We start from the raw sequence: 20,261 nt of genomic DNA, 5'->3' as shown, positions 1-20,261 counted from the left end.
AAGCAGACAAAAATGATTAAACAGCCAATAAAGGAAGGCACATCAGTGTAACTGTTGGGGGAAAGAGTCTCTCAAATCTTAGAACAGCTGACTCTACCATTAAGATTGTCATCTAATTAGGAACAGTTATTAAATAGAAATATATCAGGGAAAGAGTCTCTCAAAGCTTGACACTCCAAGGCAGGTATCACCTGTGTGCATATACTTGTAGTAGCATCACTATAATGTGTACATCACCTCAGTGCTGTAACATAATGCTTGCCAAACGTAGGTGAAACCGGCATAGGACAAGTGAATCGTGTGTTTTGGTTGCCCACCAAAACAAGATAAAAATGCATGAATGTGGATTAAAACAGGTGTTCCTTACATTTTTAATGTTTGCAGTAAGTTGTAAAACATATGGTTGCGTCATTGCATAGCAAATGAAAATGAGTGCGGTTAAGCAGTTTTCATTGTCAGCTTGTCCTGAGAGCAAGCACCCTAAAAAGTTAAGTTACATCACTGGACTCACTGATTGTAAGTCTGTTTAACATCCCAGGCTTTTTCTAAATCCCTCCTGTGAGGCTATGAAACGAATCATTTGGAATTTTTATCAGTATCTACCTGTAGGCAAGTGTTGATGAAGACTGACATCTGTATGTTTAAGCAGCTTAGTCTGACAACTTTGAGCTGAAGTAAGTTTATGATGATTATAAACAATGTATATTTTTCTGGTGACAGGTGATGGATGTCATAGTGAAGCGGTTAACTCGCCAGAGAGTCCTGTATAACAGGCAAACCACCAGTCTCTCCAAGTTCATGATTCTAAAGGCACGAGAAGCTTTCAGACAGAACCCCCCCCCAGAGCTACAGGTCAGTCCCGGGTGACTGGTAAACAGATCAGTTGTCATGTGATGGTTTAACTTTTGAGTTCATCCTTGGGTTGATTCACATGGATTTCCCTTTTGTCATAAATATGTTGACTACAAAAGGTGATCAATTAGCTAATTGATGTGTTGTACAGTGTTACACCTTGTCACTGACAATCGATACTATTTGTTTTCTAACTCTTTACTTAAATACTTCAGATCTTCTGCAAGCTAATCTAGGTAGGTCCTCATGTTTGATTTGGTTACAAACATGTTTACAATTGTATTTTGGATGTATAGTAGGTTATTTTTTAATGTATGTTTTTTTAAATGGAATAGTGAAGCCACAATATGCTTGTAAAATCACATGTAAAATGTAATCTTTTAATAATGTCATTCCCCATGTTAAACATGTAGTCATACCTGGATCAACTTGATCGCCAAGATGGCATGTATTTTATTGAAATAAACATCTTTATTTTAAGCAGGTAAACTTTCAGTTTAAACCCGTTATGGTTATTAAAACCATGTACTCACAAGGATATATCATTTATTATCAACAACTTTGATCATTTCAGAGAACTCAGTATGGTGCTATAGAGGGTGACTTTGCTCTGGCTATGAGCTTGTATCACGGGTTTGAGTTGCTACAATTGCACGGCCTTAAGTCTCTGTACACCTACTTGGAGGGTTTGTCATCTGGGGATAAAGGCTATGGCAGAACTCGTACTGAACTCAATAAGAATGGTGACTTCCGTGATCTCATGGACAATCTTCACAGCAAGTTTGCAAATACAAACAGGTATGTAGATTATGCGCTGTGTCAGTATTAGTTTCTACTATATTCATTGGATCTTGTGTACAGGAGCACTAGATTTTACTGATATTTTAACAATACAGATGTCCTAGCTGATATGTACAATTTTTCTTTTTCATGTTTAGTTCGTGTTTAATTACACTTAACATACTGTTTCTTTCAAGTGATGAGAACCAGACAAATCCATTTGCCTTGTCTCAGCGACAGACACCAAATCATCCTTTTGTATCAGGACACCCCAAAATAGAGAAACTCAGAGAAGTGGTTCTTCAGCATTTTGAGAAATATAAAGGTAGGTCTAATCTCTGTTAAGTGTGCAGAACTATTGAATGGAAAACTCTCATATCTGCCTATCTTCAACTCTACTGTACATACATGAATGCCAGAGGCACTGTGACATCATCTTGTTCATATAACCTTTGGTCTTAATTTCCCCACGCTTTTTTGTTGAAAATGTAATGTATTGATCAGTGAGCTGTGCAACAGGGATTTTCTAAACATAAAGGAGGGATTAGTTTTGAGTCCAGTACTCACTTCATCTACAGTGTTCCAACCCAGACCGCTGTCCTGATGTGAGCCCAGTCACCCTTTGAACGTGAACAATCATACCATTTTAGCTCGTCTTACGAAATAAGCAGAGGTATTGGGAGAGGAGAATCATATGCTGTTGGTGGCCGTGTCAGTGTCCAGTTTGTTTAAAAGTTTTGGTCAATCGTAGGGTTGCAGTGACCACCCATAGTACACAGATAGCCTATTATCAGTAGTGATTTGCATGTCAAAAGACTTCTGTGGTTGTGCACTGACTCCCCACAGTTTCTTTTACCACCACAGTGATTTACAACTCCATAACATATGTGCTCTGCAATCCTTACACATACAATAAACAGTCATAGTTTGTAACAGTATAATAATTTTGTTTTTTCTTGTTGATTTAATGGCAAAATCTGACCACAATCTGAGGTCAATATCTGAATGTATAACATGACTTGAACATTGTGTAGTTTTACAGACTGCTCATTCAGGCGAGCTGCTGGTATTCTCTGAATGCCTTGTTGACTTGTGTAATCCCACATGGGCAGAGAGCTTTGTTTAGTGGGCACAAGCAATGTTATGTTTTCATATTGTAGACTAGTGGATTCTTTTTTTTTGACATGTACTATAAAAAGATACAGCGTTGTTGTTGAAATGAAGTAAAGACAAGTACAGTAGACTTAAAGCCAGTGCAGGTATCAGGTTTATAGAAGTCGATGAGGACTGAATGTATCTTGCAATTGTCCTTTATGCTATCCTAGTTTATTATTTACAATTATAAGATCAAAACAGAAAGTTTTTTTTGTTAAACTTAAGTTATCGATGAATCCCCAGCAGGTCCCCTTTTTGTATCGGTTTGAACTGCATGTATTGTGTTTCTCTCATTTAGCTGCGATGAGAGCCCCCCCCCTCCCCTCTGTATCCCCTTCTTTTGGTACAGTGTGATAGGCATTCCCTAGTATAAAGGCTTACAACTGCACTCCCAGTGAGCCGCATTCTGGTTAACAGACTGATATTATGCAATATGATATGTTCTCCTGCACCTCTCAGGATCTTCCAGCACAAGGATCATGATCTTTGCTCAGTATCGGGACAGTGTGACAGAGATAACCGACATGCTTAGTCGTCACCGGCCTCTCGTTAAGGTGATGAGTTTTATCGGCCAGTCTTCTACAGGCAAGACAACTAAAGGGTTCACTCAGAAGGAGCAGCTTAAGGTATGTGAGACACATTTGGTAAGAAATCACCTTGAGGAAGCTTTGTTGAGCAGTTTTATATAAAACTGAAATAAGTGAGATAAAAATTTTGGTTTTCACTATGTAGTAATTTGATCAAATAAAAAGTAAAGTAAGTAGTCTAGTTTTTACAAAACACAGTATGTTATTATGTACCAATATGATAATTTTAAGATTGTCAGTTATTGATAATCTCATAAACAGCATGTCTGCATCATTCATCAGAGTACAATTACATAATTTTAAAAAATCATCTTGATCAATGTGCTCATTGTTATGAAATCACCATGATTTAGCAGTCTGGGAGAATGGTGCATTATTGCAGGAAGAATGGTGTGTTATTACGGGAAGAAAGGTGTGTTATTACGGGAAGAATAGTGCATTATTGCAGGAAGAATGGTGTGTTATTACGGGAAGAAAGGTGTGTTGTTACAGAAAGAATGGTGCATTTTTGCAGGAAGAATGGTGTGTTATTACGGGAAGAATGGTGTGTTGTTACAGGAAGAAAGGTGTGTTGTTACAGGAAGAATGGTGTGTTGTTACAGGAAGAATGATGTGTTATTACGGGAAGAAAGGTGTGTTGTTACAGAAAGAATGGTGCATTTTTGCAGGAAGAATGGTGTGTTGTTACAGGAAGAATGGTGCATTATTGCAGGAAGAATGGTGTCTTATTACAGGACGAATGGTGTGTTGTTACAGGAAGAATGGTGCATTTTTGCAGGAAGAAAGGTGTGTTGTTACAGGAAGAATGGTGCATTATTGCAGGAAGAATGGTTTGGTATTACAGGCAGAATTCTGCGTTTTTACAGGAAGGAATTGTGCGTTATTACAGCAGGATTCACACAGATCAGGGAAAATCTGAAATATTAGGGAAAACTGAACTGCGTGTTCCAGACACCGAAATATCAGAGAATTTAAAATTTTAATAGTTTTGTCCTGGAATATCAGGGAATTTGATGTCAAGTCTGCTGTAGCAAGTTCAAAAGCCAAAGGGCTCTAAATTCCTTGATGTTTGCTGTTATAAGATATAAAATTCACACATACCTGTACTCGAAATTTTTTCCGTGTTTTTAATGAAGTGGTATCAGAATGCCAATGTACAACTGTTGCGGGTAACGGCAAAGGCTTGGATAAGGTTTCCAAAAGTAAGCTACGGGGGATAGCTCCTGACTATACTTCCACATCATCAGCACCATGTGGTTTGTATCCCTCATTCGATCAGCATCAGAACGCAAAGTCATTCCAAGTCACAGAAGCTTGAGACATTGACTCAGTTTATCAGAAATGATAGCAAGGAAAACTGAGCTTGTAGTTCCACACTACCTGTTACTCTCAATACTGACTATCGACCTTGTACAGACAACATCGTGACCAGTATGCATCTAGCAACAAAACATTGGAGGTGGAGATTTGGTGGTGTCTGAAATCAATCCTGTGTCACTGGCCCACAACTCTTCGGCTGATACAGGTACTTACGTGTGGCCTGCTGTTTCTGTTAGTTATATTTTGTTATCATTGTTCAAGTATCAATATCTTGACAGATTTCTAACTTTTTCTTTGGGCCAACATAATTGTTACACTAGTAAAAGGTTTACTCTTTTTTTTAAATGTGAAATTTTTTCTTACCTTTTAATAAAGTTATTATGGTAAAAATAAACTGGTCACTATTTTTCTGAAAATTCTAAATATAATGTGTGCTTTGTATTTGTATCACCATATGTTTTTAATATTTATTCTTAATTTATTGATTTAAATTTTCTGTTTTTAGGAAAGCTCTTCAGATGTATGTTTCCAGATGGTTTCATTGCCTCATGAGTCCAGTGTGGGGAGGGAAACATTGGAATGAAATTGGAAGTGATTGATGAAGAAATATATGAGTAAAGAAGTGACCATCCCATGAGAGACACTCAAGGAATCATTAAATGTCGTTTTACAACACCAAAAACTAACTTACCACAAACTCGGAAGCTAAGATCGATAACTGCTGTGCTTGTTACTCATCCCTGCCAATGTTTCACATTGCAATGACTGTCCACCATCTTGCAGTGAGAATCATGATGTCATTACTCAACCAATGAGAGGCCTTGTTTCGTCCCTACTCACCCAATCAGGGAGTGTAGTGCATCATTTGGTAACGTAACACTTCCGCTCTTTACAGTATAAAAAGCGGGACATTCAGATGACAAGCCAGTCTAGTTACCGAATTTGTAGTGGCATATATTGTGCCAATGAAGGTGATGTGCACAAAATACCTAGTTTCTGGTGCCAATAAATAGGAAGGACTGGACCATTCTTTTACTGGGATGATTAATTGGTAACACTCAAGATATACAGATGTAAAAGTGACTAGCATTAACTGGTAGGGTTACCTTCCAGTTATTAATTTTAAAAGGGTGGAACAAAGCTACTGAACAGAGTTACCGTTACCTACAGCTTATTTGGTTTCCCTCCCTCTTGCCATTGCTTAACCAGAGCGTTATCATTGTCCGGAACAGGTGAACAAATGCTGTACAGTATGCTGTACAATGTGAATGGACTGGTTATAGTAGCTTACCACACTTACGGTCACAAATGTGGAATAATAGCGTGGACACGACTAAGTTGAGAACTTAAAATTTACCACAGTTCATGTATACAACATTGTTGTGCTATGTAATAAAGTGTTGAACTGTTCATCACTCTTTTATTGGTTCGTTGTTGTTGACATCCCTATCATATCCAAAGTCGGCTTGATTTTTAATTAAGCCATACCTAGCTGGATTAGGTTATTAATACCTTATTGGACGACCGGCCTTGATGTATGAACTCTGTGACGAGTCTATTCATATCAGCCGGTTGAAGCCGGTTGATCACATACCCATAATAAATAAATTTAAGTCAGACTGGTTGAAGCCAGTTGGGCCAACTGGATTGTACTTCGAAGACTGATCAATACAGCACGCCTACTGCCCAGTACCGTGTTACAATATATCACACCACATAAATATCATGAAAGTGTTTTTGATCAAAGAGAATATATAAAGACAAAAAACAAATAGATGGGTAGCGTTGTCACCGCTAGATACTTCTCCATATTCATGAGACCTGCCACAGCAGAGGATATTCTAGAGACCTTATACATACATACATACATATATGCATGTATGTATGTATGTAACTTATTGTTCCCTCTTCCTGTTTGTGCCCAGGATGGATCCCCATCGATTCTCTTCTGTTCAACTTCAGTGATAAGAATGTTAAACAAGTTATATGAACAGTATATTGTTCATTAAGATCACTTCTCTTTCCCACACAAAATGTGCATACATTTATCTGAATGTTAACACTAAGCAGATAAAATGATATGACTGAAAAAATGTTAAAATCATAGTGAAACCATGCACAACAATCTAAACTTCTTCCATCACTTAGCACTAACATTCCCACCAAACATCTGATTGACAGTTTGAATTTAACCGTTGAACGGCCCTGAATTTTAGTAACAATGACCTGGAAAATCATGGAATATTGTAGAATTTAAAACCCCATTTCTGTATGAACCCTGTTACAGGAAGAATTCTGTGCTATGGCAAGAAAAATTGTGGGCTATTGCAGTAAGAATTGTGGGCTATTGCAGGAAGAATTGTGGGCTATTGCAGGAAGAATTGTATCAACAGCTTACTGCCAGTATTTTAATTTGTTGTATTAATCCAATCCTGGAATGCTGTCTTCTGATACATTATTATCCTCTGTCGCGTGATCTAGAAGTGTTTCAGTTGGATTGGATGCTAACAATATGATACATATGTGTTTGTTGACAGGTGATGAAGAAGTTCCGTGAGGGTGGTTACAACACGTTGGTGTCTACATGTGTTGGGGAGGAGGGCCTGGATATAGGTGATGTGGACCTGATTGTCTGCTTTGATGCCAGTAAGAGCCCAATACGCCTGGTACAGAGGATGGGGAGGACAGGGAGGAAGAGAGAGGGCAGTATTGTCATGCTGATGACCGAGGGAAAGGAAGAACAGGTCAGCTACCTCCATTTTCACCACAATGACCAAAATAGTAACCATTTTATATTGTACTTGGCTCAATGATACGGGATCATTGTTTTTTTGTTTGTTTTTTTTTTAAGTAATATGTGAAAAATTTCCTGAAACTACATGTAATATGTGAAAAATTTCCTGTATGTCAGAATACAGTATATGGTGATGTGAATCATTTCTGGATTCTTGGTAAAATTGTGCAACATTATTTCTGTAAAACTTCGCATAGGCTAATGCTTATGCGAAACCTCTGGTCCCAGATGGCTGTTCTGTGTCCAACACGCATGGAGCTCCATATTTGGACTCCACAATAGTGATGAAGATTTGATACAAATCTGTCCTGTGGTGGTGTAAGAGCGATTCTATTGGGTATGTTGGTTTGAGCTCTGCAACCAATTGATGGTCAGTGGAAGGGGTGAGAGCAGATTTTACCTCGGATCTATGTGTAGTTAGCAAGAATTCAGTACAAGGCGAGACTGGCACTTGTAGAACTGAGTGGAATGGGATTGGGAGAGGTACTAGTTTGCCTGGTGTCAGTGTAATGTGACTGGTTGTGTGTCATGTTTTCAGCATGCTAGCTACATGTACATGTATGCATATGTCAAGCGCTATTATCCTGTTTTCGATGGGTCAAAATAATGTTTGACTGATGTGACTTTTGTGAGTTTTCTTCTGTGTAGATATATAACCAGAGTCAGTACAGTAAGAAGAGCATACACAAGGCTATACTGAATGGTGCCAAGTCCCTGCAGTTCTACCCCCACAGCCCGTGCATGATCCCTGAAAACCTCAAGCCTCGCTGCCATAAGATGCACATCACTGTACAGAAGGCCTTCAAAAGTACAGCCAAAGGAAGAGCAGCCAATGATGCCAACAAAGCTCAGAAAAATTCAGGGATGTTTGATCAGCCCAGTAAGTTTCGCTCACTGAATAATATAAACGTACTTAAAGATAAAAACTTGATTTCTAATGTTCAGATAGATCACTTCCTTTCAGGAGGAAGTTGTTGATTTCAATTTCCAATAAAAATTTGTTATTCTTGAAAAGCAAGTAATTCGTTATAACAGTGTAGTAAAAAAATAACTCAAGCTTTGTCAACCAAGTTGAAGTACATACTAAATGTCCCTGTACAGGTGTTCTGTCAGAGCTTCCAAATGATAGCACAGGTGTTGTACATGCATGTGCGTGTAGGTGTGAATGTAAACTGCTTTTTCATATACATGTGTGATACAGATACACTTAGGATTGTATGTATTGCCTTAATTGTTGAAATACATGTAATTAGTGACAGACTGATGAGTTTGTGTCACATGGGTATGGTTCTACTGTTTTGTCTGTACCCAGGTAAGAAACCCCATAAGAGTGATGGCTTGCTGACAGAGGCAGAGCTACAATATTGGTCTGAGAACTTCAAACTGCCAGATAACCAGGTACCCAAGTTACCTGAAAGTGACTTCAGGTGTTTTAAGAAGAAGAACCAGCCACAGGTAATGAGAACTTTAGGATTAATTTAAATTAACTCAGAAGACTTTCAACTTTAGACTTGCATGTACTTCAGTATTTTTTTACTGGAGTGTTTAGCTTTAACTTTTAAAATTCAATGGCAGGTAGTTTCTTTGGAGGAAACCAAAGTGTATGGCATAAACTACTGACGTTTGGCAAGGTACTGATGAACTTTGCTGCGTGTGATGTACATATACATGTACATGTGTGCACAACATATTGGCAGAAGACGTTAGAACTGAAACTTTTACGAGCGTCACCAACATGTTGGCGCTAAGGCCCCAAAAACTTTGAGAGCGGAGAAATGTACAAAATTCCAAGTCCCAGACAGAATTAAACCCATACACCCACATGTACTTTAATAGTTTTATAATTTTGCATAAAACTCTGGTAAAAGATGGGAAATGTGATATTTGATTGAACACTACTTGGGCATTTCATGTACAGAAATGAAATATCTGTGCCATCTTTATCACCATATTATGTGTTGTCAACCTTATTTGTTACGTGTCTCTTTAAGGTATGCTCCTGTTTTCAGAGTCTTCCTGAGGATGACATCAACGAGGACCTAGGTCCCCAGTTGAGGCTATCTGAGTGGATGCCATGGCAGAACCGTAAACACACCACACACAAAATTGACCACTCCCTGGACACAGAGCACCTTGTGGAGATGATGGAGTTCATTGACGTACAACGTGAGTAGTGAGGCTTCATGTGGTCGTGAGGCTCCATGTGGTGGTGAGGCTCTATATCGGCGTGAGGCTTCTTCTGGTAGTGAGGCTCCATGTGTTGGTGAGGCTTCATGTGGTGGTGAGGCTTCATGTAGTGGTGAGGCTCCATGTGGTGGTGAGGCTCCATGTGGGCGTGAGGCTTCTTCTGGTAGTGAGGCTCCATGTGATGGTGAGGCTCCATGTGGTGGTGAGGCTTCATGTGGTGGTGAGGCTCCATGTGGTAGTGAGGCTCCATGTGATGCTTTAGGTTTAGTGAATCAGAAATCTAACAGGTCGTGTTGTCACTTATCAGTGCGACTGCAGATTATTACCATACATCTAAATAAATAACGTAACTTATAATGTTATGTTGATTACATCAAAGATAAAACATAATATAATCATAAAATGATTATACACAATTTCTGATGCAGATTAATGGGAGTCTTTGTGGTGCTGAGGCTGACCTCTCAGTTTTATATCCCTGTCAAAGATGCTCCATTCCGGCTTCATGTACCCATCAACCTGACAGCAGTCTTCTTGAGCATGGCATTGGACTGTAATCAAACAATCAAAAGCTCCATCTGTCTCTCCATTTTATATTATATATAAGTATACTGTAGTTTTATTTTTGTGTTTCACAGAATCTCTCGGTGAAGATGATGACAGTTATGGCATGGAAATGGCAGCTTATCTGAAAACTGAAGACATTGTATGTGCAGAGAAAAAGACTGTAGAAAATGTGGGAATCAGGAAATTCTCTTCAGCAAATAATACTGAAGATAATGGTGTATTTGAATGTAAGGATTCAAAATCATCTCGAGGTCATGTGAGACGGAGTGAAGCACTGTTTGCAGTTCTGTGTGATTTGACAAAAAGTAGTAGTGATGAAGGGTTACCTCCCTTCATGGCATCATTTTCACATTCCAAAGCTTTGGACACAAAAATGGACACAAATAACAAAGGTGTATCACCTGAGGGAATGAATGGGGACAAGTTTAAGGATGGAGAGTCTGTTTCAATTCTAAAAACTTCTGTGTCCCCTGCAACTTTTAAATTTGGTGAAGGAAAACTGGAGACTTTCACAGAAAAATGTGCCATGAATAATGGTCTGAAGCCATCAGCAAAGGTTCATTCTACTTCGGTGAAATTTAGTAAACGGAAGAAGAAACGAGAATCAGGATCCAGTAGAACAGTAGTTGAAATTATACTGGATGATGATGATGATGATGATTTTGCTGCTCCAGTAGAAGATGGGCTGCGTGCTATAACAGAGGAAATGCCTGGTGGACTGATAGAGGAGGCCATGGAGGTAGAAAGATTAGTACCTGATAAGCAGCAAACTAAATCTGAGGAAGAGAAGAAAGTGGCATTTGACTTAGAAATGGGCAGGCTGTCTCAGCTCCTCCCAGACGTAATGTCATTTAATAAAGGGCTTAACTGCCCGGACTTTTTACACGGAAGCTACGATAGGTCTGATAAACCTATAGCTACACCAGATGATCTGGCTAAGCAGAGATACCGTGTGAGTATTCCTTCACCACCACCAATAGAGGAGATAAGAGTAGCTTTCTCAAAGATGGGAAGTGGCAAATCTTTTCCTGAACTTGATGTAGTTCAGCTTGTGGATGAGTGGGAACAAGAAAAGTTAGAAGCAGGGCTAAATCACAGTAATACTAGATCATCTAGAGAAAGTCGGCTTTCACACAGGTTATTTGATACTCCCGTGAAAGTGAGGACATGTGCCAGTCCTAGTAGAGTACGGGCATTACTTAGATGTGAGTTTGATACTTCTGATGGACCATACAAAAACTTAGAGAAAAACTCTTCAGGGAAAATGGACAATGATGAAAATTTAAATGACATGTTTGATCAACCATTGTCAGAGGGACACTGTTTCAGTATTAATGAATGGCAGCCAAGCAAATCAGTTATACCATGCAAGAAAGATTGTTTTGTGGAAAATGATGTCAGCAGTGGTGATATTCACGTGTTGAATAAGTGCGGTGCTAAAGATGAATTCAGTCAGTGCTGTAGTGATGGAACAGAAAACTGTGTTGATTTACTTACAACAGCTTCTCATCAAGTGGATGAGAAAACTGTTCTCAGTAGTGATTTGTTGCATGATGTGCCACCTAGCCCTTGGGACACTACTGGTTTGAAAAATGGCAAACTTCAGACAGTACCAGATGAGATAGGTGCGTGCGATTCCCAGGAATGTTCTGACCACTCTCCAATTTTAGAGGGAGATCCAACTTATACAAAGGAATCCAAACCAGAGGCTTCTGCAGTGTGCGTAGATCAGCAAGAGATGTGTGAAGATTATGGAGAATGGGACTTCACAGTGTCCGATTTAGAAGATGATGTGGAAGCAGAAGGAGAAGAGGATTTACCTGTGTCAGAATGGCCTAAGTCACCTGTCAGTAAGCCTTATTCGTTACCTTTTGAAAGGTATGCCGAGCCAAAGAGTGCTGCTGTAACTCCAGTCAAACCTGTGATTATTAAACAGGCCAATGATCCTGACTTTGATAACTGTTTTGATCAATCTGATTTGTTTCTTCCTACAATGAATACTCCCGTGACTGTGTCCAAAGGTTCACACCTAAAGTCACCTGATTCTGCCTGTAAACCCACTCCAGGTAAAACTCCTGCTGCTGGCCTGGATGAGTCCCATTTTACATTCACACAGGCCCTGGCCTGCCTTCATGATAGTCCTGCTCCCACCCATGCTTTCAGGCCAGAGTCACTGGGGAAATCAGCGGTGAATAAGGAGCCAGGGACAGATGATACTTTGGATTCAAAGGCCGGCATAAGCTTGTTGTCACCACCTTCTGACTGGGGCAGCAGTGACAAAGGAGACTTTGAGCTGGGTTTTAGCTGGGATGATGTGGATGTGGTTCCCCCCTCACCTGTCCATGACCAGTCCATCTGTCAGAAACCATCCAAGTGCAGTCAAAGTCTGGTGTTTGGAAAACGCAAATTTCCAACCATGGCCAAAGAAGACATTACAGCATCTTCTCACTGCCATGTCGATGCTAATCCTGATCAATCAGAGCTTGATGATGTCTTTGCAATCCCTTTTGAAGAATCTGTTGTGTTCTCAAAGTCAGGTGCTACATATGAACCCTCTTCAAGAAAACTGAGCCCAGGATCACCCCCAAGCGTGTCAAAGAATGTCAGAGAGTTACATGGAAACCCACGCGCACCCTCAACCATATTCAGGAAGGTCCCGGAGCTGCCTGGTAGTCCTGTGTTCACACCCTCAGCTTTTCTCTCAGCTAGAGGTAAGATAAAAGAGAGACATTTGGTTTGACTTTTTTCGCAGTGAATTTTAACACAAAATCTATGTGTACAGCCATTCCATGATCATGCAAAAAAAGTCTTTGAGTTTGCACCAGTATTTTTCAATCATGTTGGAGGAAATGGAAAATTCTGAAAAAGGCCTGAATAATACAGCCTTAGCAGAAACAGCAATTAAGCATGTATTTTTTTTGTTTATTTTATTGGTGTTTTGCACCATACTCAAGAATGTTTCACTTATTCAACAGCATCCATTATTATGGTGGGAGGAAAGCAGGGCAAATCCATGACCATTTATGGGTTGCTGGCAGACGTTCCCACATATGCCAGCATTAACTGGAGTTGAACTCACAGGGACTGCATTCGTGAGAGCCTCCTGGAGTGAGAGGCCCTCAAACAGATTTGAGTATGACCCTAAAGGTGGCAGGCTTACTAGATTTAATTCTGATACTGAATCTAAGTCAAGAGTTACATGTACCTGTACTATGACTAATAACACTAACAGGACTCTCCTGTCATCTTTGACTTAGGCTGTCAGTGACCAGTCTAGCAGGGTTTTTAGAAATGCACAAGGTGAACTAATGCTTTAGAAGTTGACTGATATTGCATTTATATATATTGTATTTGAAGTTGCCGAGACCAAAACAGTAGAGCAGGATAACAGCATTACTGACGATGACGATGATTTTTGCGTCCTGAAAAGGAGCGGGCGGAAAGCCTCCATCATTGATTCTCCAGCTGTATCCTTCACACACACTGGTGGGTATTTTATTGGTCGTGTTGTTATGAAACTTTCCATATGTCCTGCATATCATCCTAACTTGTGCATGCTGAAGTTTAATGGCCATAGGACTTTTCAGTGTATTCAGATTTTGCTCTTCCTAAAGTACTGAACGTATTTCCATGAAACTTAGCTTACATTATCCCAATCATCTAAACTTGTGAATGCTCTATTTACAAGCTGGTAATTATTTTCATGCTTTCTGCTGCTCGGGTACTAAATGTAATACTGGATTTTCATGTACACAGATTCTGTCCATGCAACTCCTGCTAAGGTGTTGCACCAATTCCTAAACATCTACATGCTTTTGACAGTCTGATTATTATTTTATTTTCATTTTGCTTTTACTCTTGGAAATATTGGTGGATGAAGGGGGGTATTTCTGACATCCAGACAGTTTAGATATGATTTTTGTCATTCATCCTCCAAAAATTTAAGTAATTCTGCAAGTATATACCTGTACATTTACACGGCAGTTACCCAATTTTGAAGCAGTCCTAACTTGTGCTTGGAATAATGTCCAGGACATCACATAGTGAAGACACGTCACCATGGAGAATAAGCTGTACACACTGGTTAAGTGGTTATTCATGCATGACTGGTAAAGATTTCTACTGAAATCAGTTTAAACAATCACTCATATGTACAATGGATTTCCTGTATTTTTGTGTTTACAGACAAAGCCCAGCTATCACCTTCAAAACCATTTGAATTTAGAACACCAACCAGACCAAGTGAGAGAATACCAGCAATGCGACAGAATAACAACTCACATCCCAAGGTAAGGTACAAGTATACAAGGTAAGTATGTTTTTATTTTATTAAAGTGCATCAGTTTTCTTCCCCACTTCTCAGAGTAAAAAGAATTGTCAAGTGCCTATTTTAATCCCCAAGTTAAAATCCAAAATTTGTGATGTAATACTGGATTATCTGACTCTGTAAATTTAACAGTGTGACGTTGATATGGTTTGTTGTAGAATTTGATTTCCTCAAGTGAGTCTGAAGATAGTCCAGTTGTGGTGAAGAGAAGGAAGTTTGGAGGAGTAGTAAAGTCCCGACGGTTGGGACTATCACCCAGTGAGGGGAAGGACGAAGAGGATGGGGACTTTGCAGGTCAGACATAGGGACATGGGTGCACATCTAATGTGTTCATCATTCATAATGAACAGAGAGAAGTTTTTTGCAAATTTAATGTCTTCGAATTATCTGCCAAATATTTCAAGAATAGAATCAAGTCAGACTTGTTTGCAGATAAAGCGTAGGTAAACTACGTGCGTGTAAGTTTTATTGCAGTCATTTGGTATGATAAGTTGTGACCAAGATGGAAACACAATTTTGTGATGATATGTGACCGTTATTCTTTCAGACAGACCCATGAAGATGCTCAATAGCCTTAAAAAGAAAGCTCCTACTGCCAAGCAGTATAAAAAGGTACAGATCATGAACATAGTAGGCTATTTTGTATTGCATTGTACTCAGTTCAAAAGCTTTGTGAGAAGTTTAATGACCTTTTTAGCGTCAGGTTTTTAGCTGGGACAAGCAGCTCTAAGTTACCAACAATAAAGTCTTGTGGGTGGTTAGTCAAGTTTTTCCATATGTCTTATATGTATGTTTTGACAGGAGCCATTCATTTACTGAGGGACTGAAGTGCAAGATAACATGCAGAATATCACTAATGTTACAAATTTACTACTTTGTTTTATAACCTAATAATGAATTTAACATTTTACTTGAAACAATTTAACAAAAATTTGAAAAATATATATGGAAATACATCATTAAATATCTCATCAAAGCTTTTGTTGTATTTAACTTTTTTTAGTCTTCAATGCATCTATTAAAAATGCAGTGAGTTTTCTTTGCTAACACGAAAATAGATTTATCTGTGATAATGACAGTGTAAAACAGGTATCCCCCATTCCTCAGACTGAGAAAATGTATGTATGTGTGTATATCTAGAAGCGGTCTGCAGCAGCCTGTGCCTTCATTGACCATGAGGCAGAGTTATCAGAGGATGGAGCCAGTGATGTGTCGGATGATGAAGTAGACAACAGTCAGATGGACTCCATCCTGCAGGACTTTATCTACGATGGATCACAGCTCTTCCATGCGTCACAGGCTGAAGGTGGGATTCATACGGATGGCTTTGTGTATGAAATGTGAACATGGTTTTGTAGGAAACCGTGTTGCTGCTGAATAATGAAAGTTGATATCAGTGTGTATCAGTACGTACCCTAGTCCCTATTTTATGACAATAAGGTCCCTGTCATCATATGGCCAGTGCTTTTTGACAGGAGGGATATTAATTTAGAGGAGTCGCTCAGTCAGGTAATCGGAAGTAAATCCCACCGAAGCAGCGTTTACACACTATATTTATCTCCAGTTTGAAGAACAGCCCACAAGTTCTGTATAGATATGTTCAGCATTGTTTACTTATTAATATGAATATGTGTTACGCTGGGTTCAGTGATAATGATGTAGAAGTTAAGGCGTCACATATTAGCATTTGTTTTACATTTATGTGGTGAATCATCAACTTCTTCATTATGATATAAATATGTATTACATGGATAACAGTTGTAGGCTATTTTAAACGACATCACTTGCTGATGTTTATCTTGTGTGAAATGCAAGAGGTCCTTAATCCTTGTTAATCTGATTAACATTCATGTTTATTTTATTTATTTGATTGGTGTTTTACGCTGTACTCAAGAACATTTCACTTATACGACAGTCCGCCAGCATTATGGTGGGAGGAAACTGGGCAGAGTGACCATCCAGAGGTTGCTGGCAGATCCTCCCACTTGTGGCCGGAGAGGAAGCCTACATGAACTGAACTTGAACTCACAGTGACCTTATTCGTGAGAGGCTGACGAGGCTCTTGGGTGATTGTGCCATGCTGGTGTGCTAACCCCCTCAGCCACGGAGGCATCCAAGACATTCACGTTAATACTGACCCTATCAGATCTGTAACACTAAGGCTTTATTACATGTCTCTGTAGGGCGCTCTGATGTTACATGTCTCTGTAGGGTGCTCTAATGTTACATGTCTCTGTAGGGCTCTCTAATGTTACATGTCTCTGTAGGGCTCTCTAATATTACATGTCTCTGTAGGGTGCTCTGGTGTTACATATGTCTGTAGGGCTCTCTAATGTTTCATGGCTCTGTTGGGTGTTCTGATGTCACATGCCTCTGTAGGGCTCTGTAATGTTACATGGCTCTGTAGGACTGTCTAATGTTACATGTCTCTGTAGGGCTATCTAATGTTACATGTCTCTGTAGGGTTCTCTGATGTTACGTGTCTCTGTAGGGCTTTCTGATGTTACATGTCTCTGTAGGGCTGTCTAATGTTACATGTCTCTGTAGGGCTCTCTAATGTTACGTGTCTCTGTAGGGCTGTCTAATGTGTCTCTGTAGGGCTTTCTGATGTTACATGTCTCTGTAGGGCTCTCAAACCAATGATTCTTTCTCTGTAAAGAAGTCACTTTTTCACTATTTATTCACGTAATTTCACTTTATCCCATGTGCCTTATTACCTTACAGAGCATGTGGATGAGACAGCAATGTACCTGAGGTCTGTGATGAGTCCCCGGGTGAAGGACCATGACGGTGTGTACAGACGGGACAGAAGGCCACCTGTCATGGATGTGTACTCACAGATCCCACAGGAGGATTACTCTGAGTATCTGGAGGATAGCTTCTGTGTGTTGGAGGATGAGGAGGAGTGGGGAACAGGTGAGGAGTGGGCTGTGATGGGTGAGCAAACTGTATCGAGTAAACAGACTGTATGGTGACAACACTGTAACAGATATTAGCAGAGTCATTGTTCTGGTTGTAATGGGTGATTAGACTGTAATGATTGAGCAGACTGTATCGGGTGAGCAGACTGGATGCTCTGGCTGTAATGAGTGAGCAGACAGTGATGGGTGTGCAGGTTGTAGTTGGTGAGCAGACAGTGATGGGTATGCAGGCTGTAATGGGTGAGCACACTGTAAGTGGTGATCAGACTGATGGGTATGCAGGCTATAGTGGGTGAGCAGGCTGTAATTGGTAAGTAGGCTGTAATTGGTGAGCAGACAATGATGGGTAGGTAGGCTGTAATGGGTGAGCAGGCTGTAATGAGTGAGCAGACAGTAGTGGGTGTGCAGGTTGTAATTGGTGAGCAGACAATGATGGGTATGCAGGCTATAATGGGTGAGCAGACTGTAATGGGTATGGAGGTTGTAATTGGCTAGCAGACAATGATGGGTATGCAGGCTGTAATGGGTAAGCAGACAGTGATGGGTATACAGGCTGTAATGAGTGAGCAGACAGTAATTGGCGTGCAGTTTGTAATTGGTGAGCAGACAATGATGGGTATGCAGGCTGTAATGGGTGAGCAGACAATGATGGGTATGCAGGCTATAATGGGTGAGCAGACTGTAATGGGTATGCAGGTTGTAATTGGTTAGCAGACAATGATGGGTATGCAGGCTGCAATGGATGAGCAGACTAATGGGTATGCAGGTTGTAATTGGTGAGCAGACAATGATGGGTATGCAGGTTGTAATGGGTGAGCAGGCTGTAACAAGTGAGCATACAGTAATGAGTATGCAAGTTGTAATTGGTGAGCAGGCAGTGATGGGTCTGCAGACTGTAATGGGTGAGCAGGCTGTAATTGGTGAGCAGACAATGATGGGTATGCAGGCTGTAATGGGTGAGCAGACTGTAATGGGTATGCAGGTTGTAATTGGTTAGACAATGATGGGTATGCAGGCTGTAATGGGTGAGCAGGCTGTAACAAGTGACCATACAGTTGAGGATGCAAGTTGTAATTGGTGAGCAGGCAATGATGGGTATGCTGGCTGTAATGGGTGAGCAGACAATGATGGGTCTGCAGGCTGTAATGGGTGAGCAGGCTGTAACAAGTGAGCATACAGTAATGAGGATGCAAGTTCTAATTGGTGAGCAGACAATGATGGGTATGCAGGCTGTAATGGGTGAGCAGACATTGATGGGTTTGCAGGCTGTAATGGGTGAGCAGACAGTGATGGGTATGCAGGCTGTAATGGGTGAGCAGGCTGTAACAAGTGAGCATACAGTAATGAGGATGCAAGTTCTAATTGGTGAGCAGACAATGATGGGTATGCAGGCTGTAATGGGTGAGCAGACAATGATGGGTATGCAGGGTGTAATGGGTGCGTAGACTGTAACAAAATGAGCAATTGAAGAATGTACATGGTGTGATCTCAGTGTGGGTAGATAAGCATCAAGTAACATTAGTCTACTTTCTCTTTTTTGTCAGATGAAAATGACCCAGGAGAAATCACATGTTTCTACCTACCAAAGAAGCGCTCCAGAGAAAAGCCAAGGAAAAGGCGAGACAGACATACTGCTGAACAGGAGAGAGGTGTTGGTAGGAAGAGGATTGTGTGCCAGGCTGATTCCTCCAGTGAGGATGATATACACCAGAAGCCAGATCTCAGCCTCATGTTGACACAAGAATTCTCAAGTAAACAGACGAAGAGGGCGAGGATAGTCTCCAGCAGTGAGGAGGATACGCGTGCTGATTCCCGTGCTGATCAGGAAGATGTGAATTGTCATCATTCTCATGGGAAGCAAGAAGATGAATTAAGCCCACCTTTACTGAGTCTGAGAAGTCGCCTGCAGGCTGGGTCAAATAGGAGACAAAGAGAATCAAGTATGAATTTATCTGTGATAGAGAAAAATCCCAGAGTGGATACTAGGTCTGGGTGTGGGCAGTCCATTAATGAGATTTCCTCAGATGGGAAAGATCTTGTTTTATCCAGAACAAACCCAGAGAATTGTAAAATATCTTGTGGAAAAAGTGCAATAGAAACTCTGGGTTCTAAACCTGGTCTTAAAAAGTCACCTGACCTTGAACGTGAGGAAAGGCTGAGAAGACAAAGAGAAAAACAAGAAGAGTTCAGAAGGAAAATGGCTGAGAAAAACAGATCTGCTATGTCTCTTAAGGGAGATAACTCCAGGGCACGTGTGGAAGCCATTTGTGATGACAAGGAAGCAGATAATAACAAAACACTTTCTGTAGATCAAGAAAAACTGGATGCTAGAAATTCACTAAGTGAGAATGGGGATAGCAACTTTACCAAACTGCTGAATCCATCGCTGAGAATTATGAAGAGTGATCTCCCATCAGAAAACTTTCTTGTCACTAACCCTTCAGTGAGTAATATCTGGCTCCAGCATCTCACATCTATATAATGTCTCCAATGCATGAAACTTTCTCCATGAGTATTATGACACAAATACAGTATCTCTATAACACACACTGATGAGTTCAGTGATCTTAAGTCAGGTTAAACACTTGTTTTTATCAGTCCACTGTAATTCAGTCAACTTTTTTCACATGTTTGCAAGATGTTTGTTCAAGCATATTCCAGGGGCATTATTCTGTTGAGGTAGATAAAGTTATACTTTTTGTGGTGCCTGAAAATTGGCCAACCAAACCAGTGTAGTTTCATCTCCAAAATCAAATCAAATCTAAAAGATG

General features: G+C 40.2%; 1 protein-coding gene across 2 annotated transcripts in view; it reads left to right on the top strand.

Moving 5' to 3' along the window:
* LOC135466739 (Fanconi anemia group M protein-like) overlaps positions 1–20,261 on the top strand; it is a 41,267-nt gene that overhangs the window by 4,215 nt on the left and 16,791 nt on the right. For both annotated transcript variants that reach the window (XM_064744399.1, XM_064744398.1), the window contains 16 exons: positions 721–852; positions 1,427–1,650; positions 1,830–1,957; positions 3,247–3,413; positions 7,232–7,438; positions 8,137–8,368; positions 8,801–8,943; positions 9,498–9,654; positions 10,314–12,953; positions 13,600–13,728; positions 14,428–14,531; positions 14,728–14,863; positions 15,117–15,181; positions 15,710–15,875; positions 17,294–17,485; positions 19,035–19,933. In XM_064744399.1, the coding sequence (XP_064600469.1) occupies positions 721–852; positions 1,427–1,650; positions 1,830–1,957; positions 3,247–3,413; positions 7,232–7,438; positions 8,137–8,368; positions 8,801–8,943; positions 9,498–9,654; positions 10,314–12,953; positions 13,600–13,728; positions 14,428–14,531; positions 14,728–14,863; positions 15,117–15,181; positions 15,710–15,875; positions 17,294–17,485; positions 19,035–19,933 (5,721 nt within the window). The remainder of the gene's footprint in view (positions 1–720; positions 853–1,426; positions 1,651–1,829; positions 1,958–3,246; positions 3,414–7,231; positions 7,439–8,136; positions 8,369–8,800; positions 8,944–9,497; positions 9,655–10,313; positions 12,954–13,599; positions 13,729–14,427; positions 14,532–14,727; positions 14,864–15,116; positions 15,182–15,709; positions 15,876–17,293; positions 17,486–19,034; positions 19,934–20,261) is intronic.

Source organism: Liolophura sinensis, chromosome 6 (genome assembly GCF_032854445.1).
Source record: "Liolophura sinensis isolate JHLJ2023 chromosome 6, CUHK_Ljap_v2, whole genome shotgun sequence".
Classification (NCBI taxonomy): Eukaryota; Metazoa; Mollusca; class Polyplacophora; order Chitonida; family Chitonidae; genus Liolophura; species Liolophura sinensis.
Note: the sequence above shows the minus strand (reverse complement) of the source record. Positions and strands in the feature narration are given on the sequence as shown.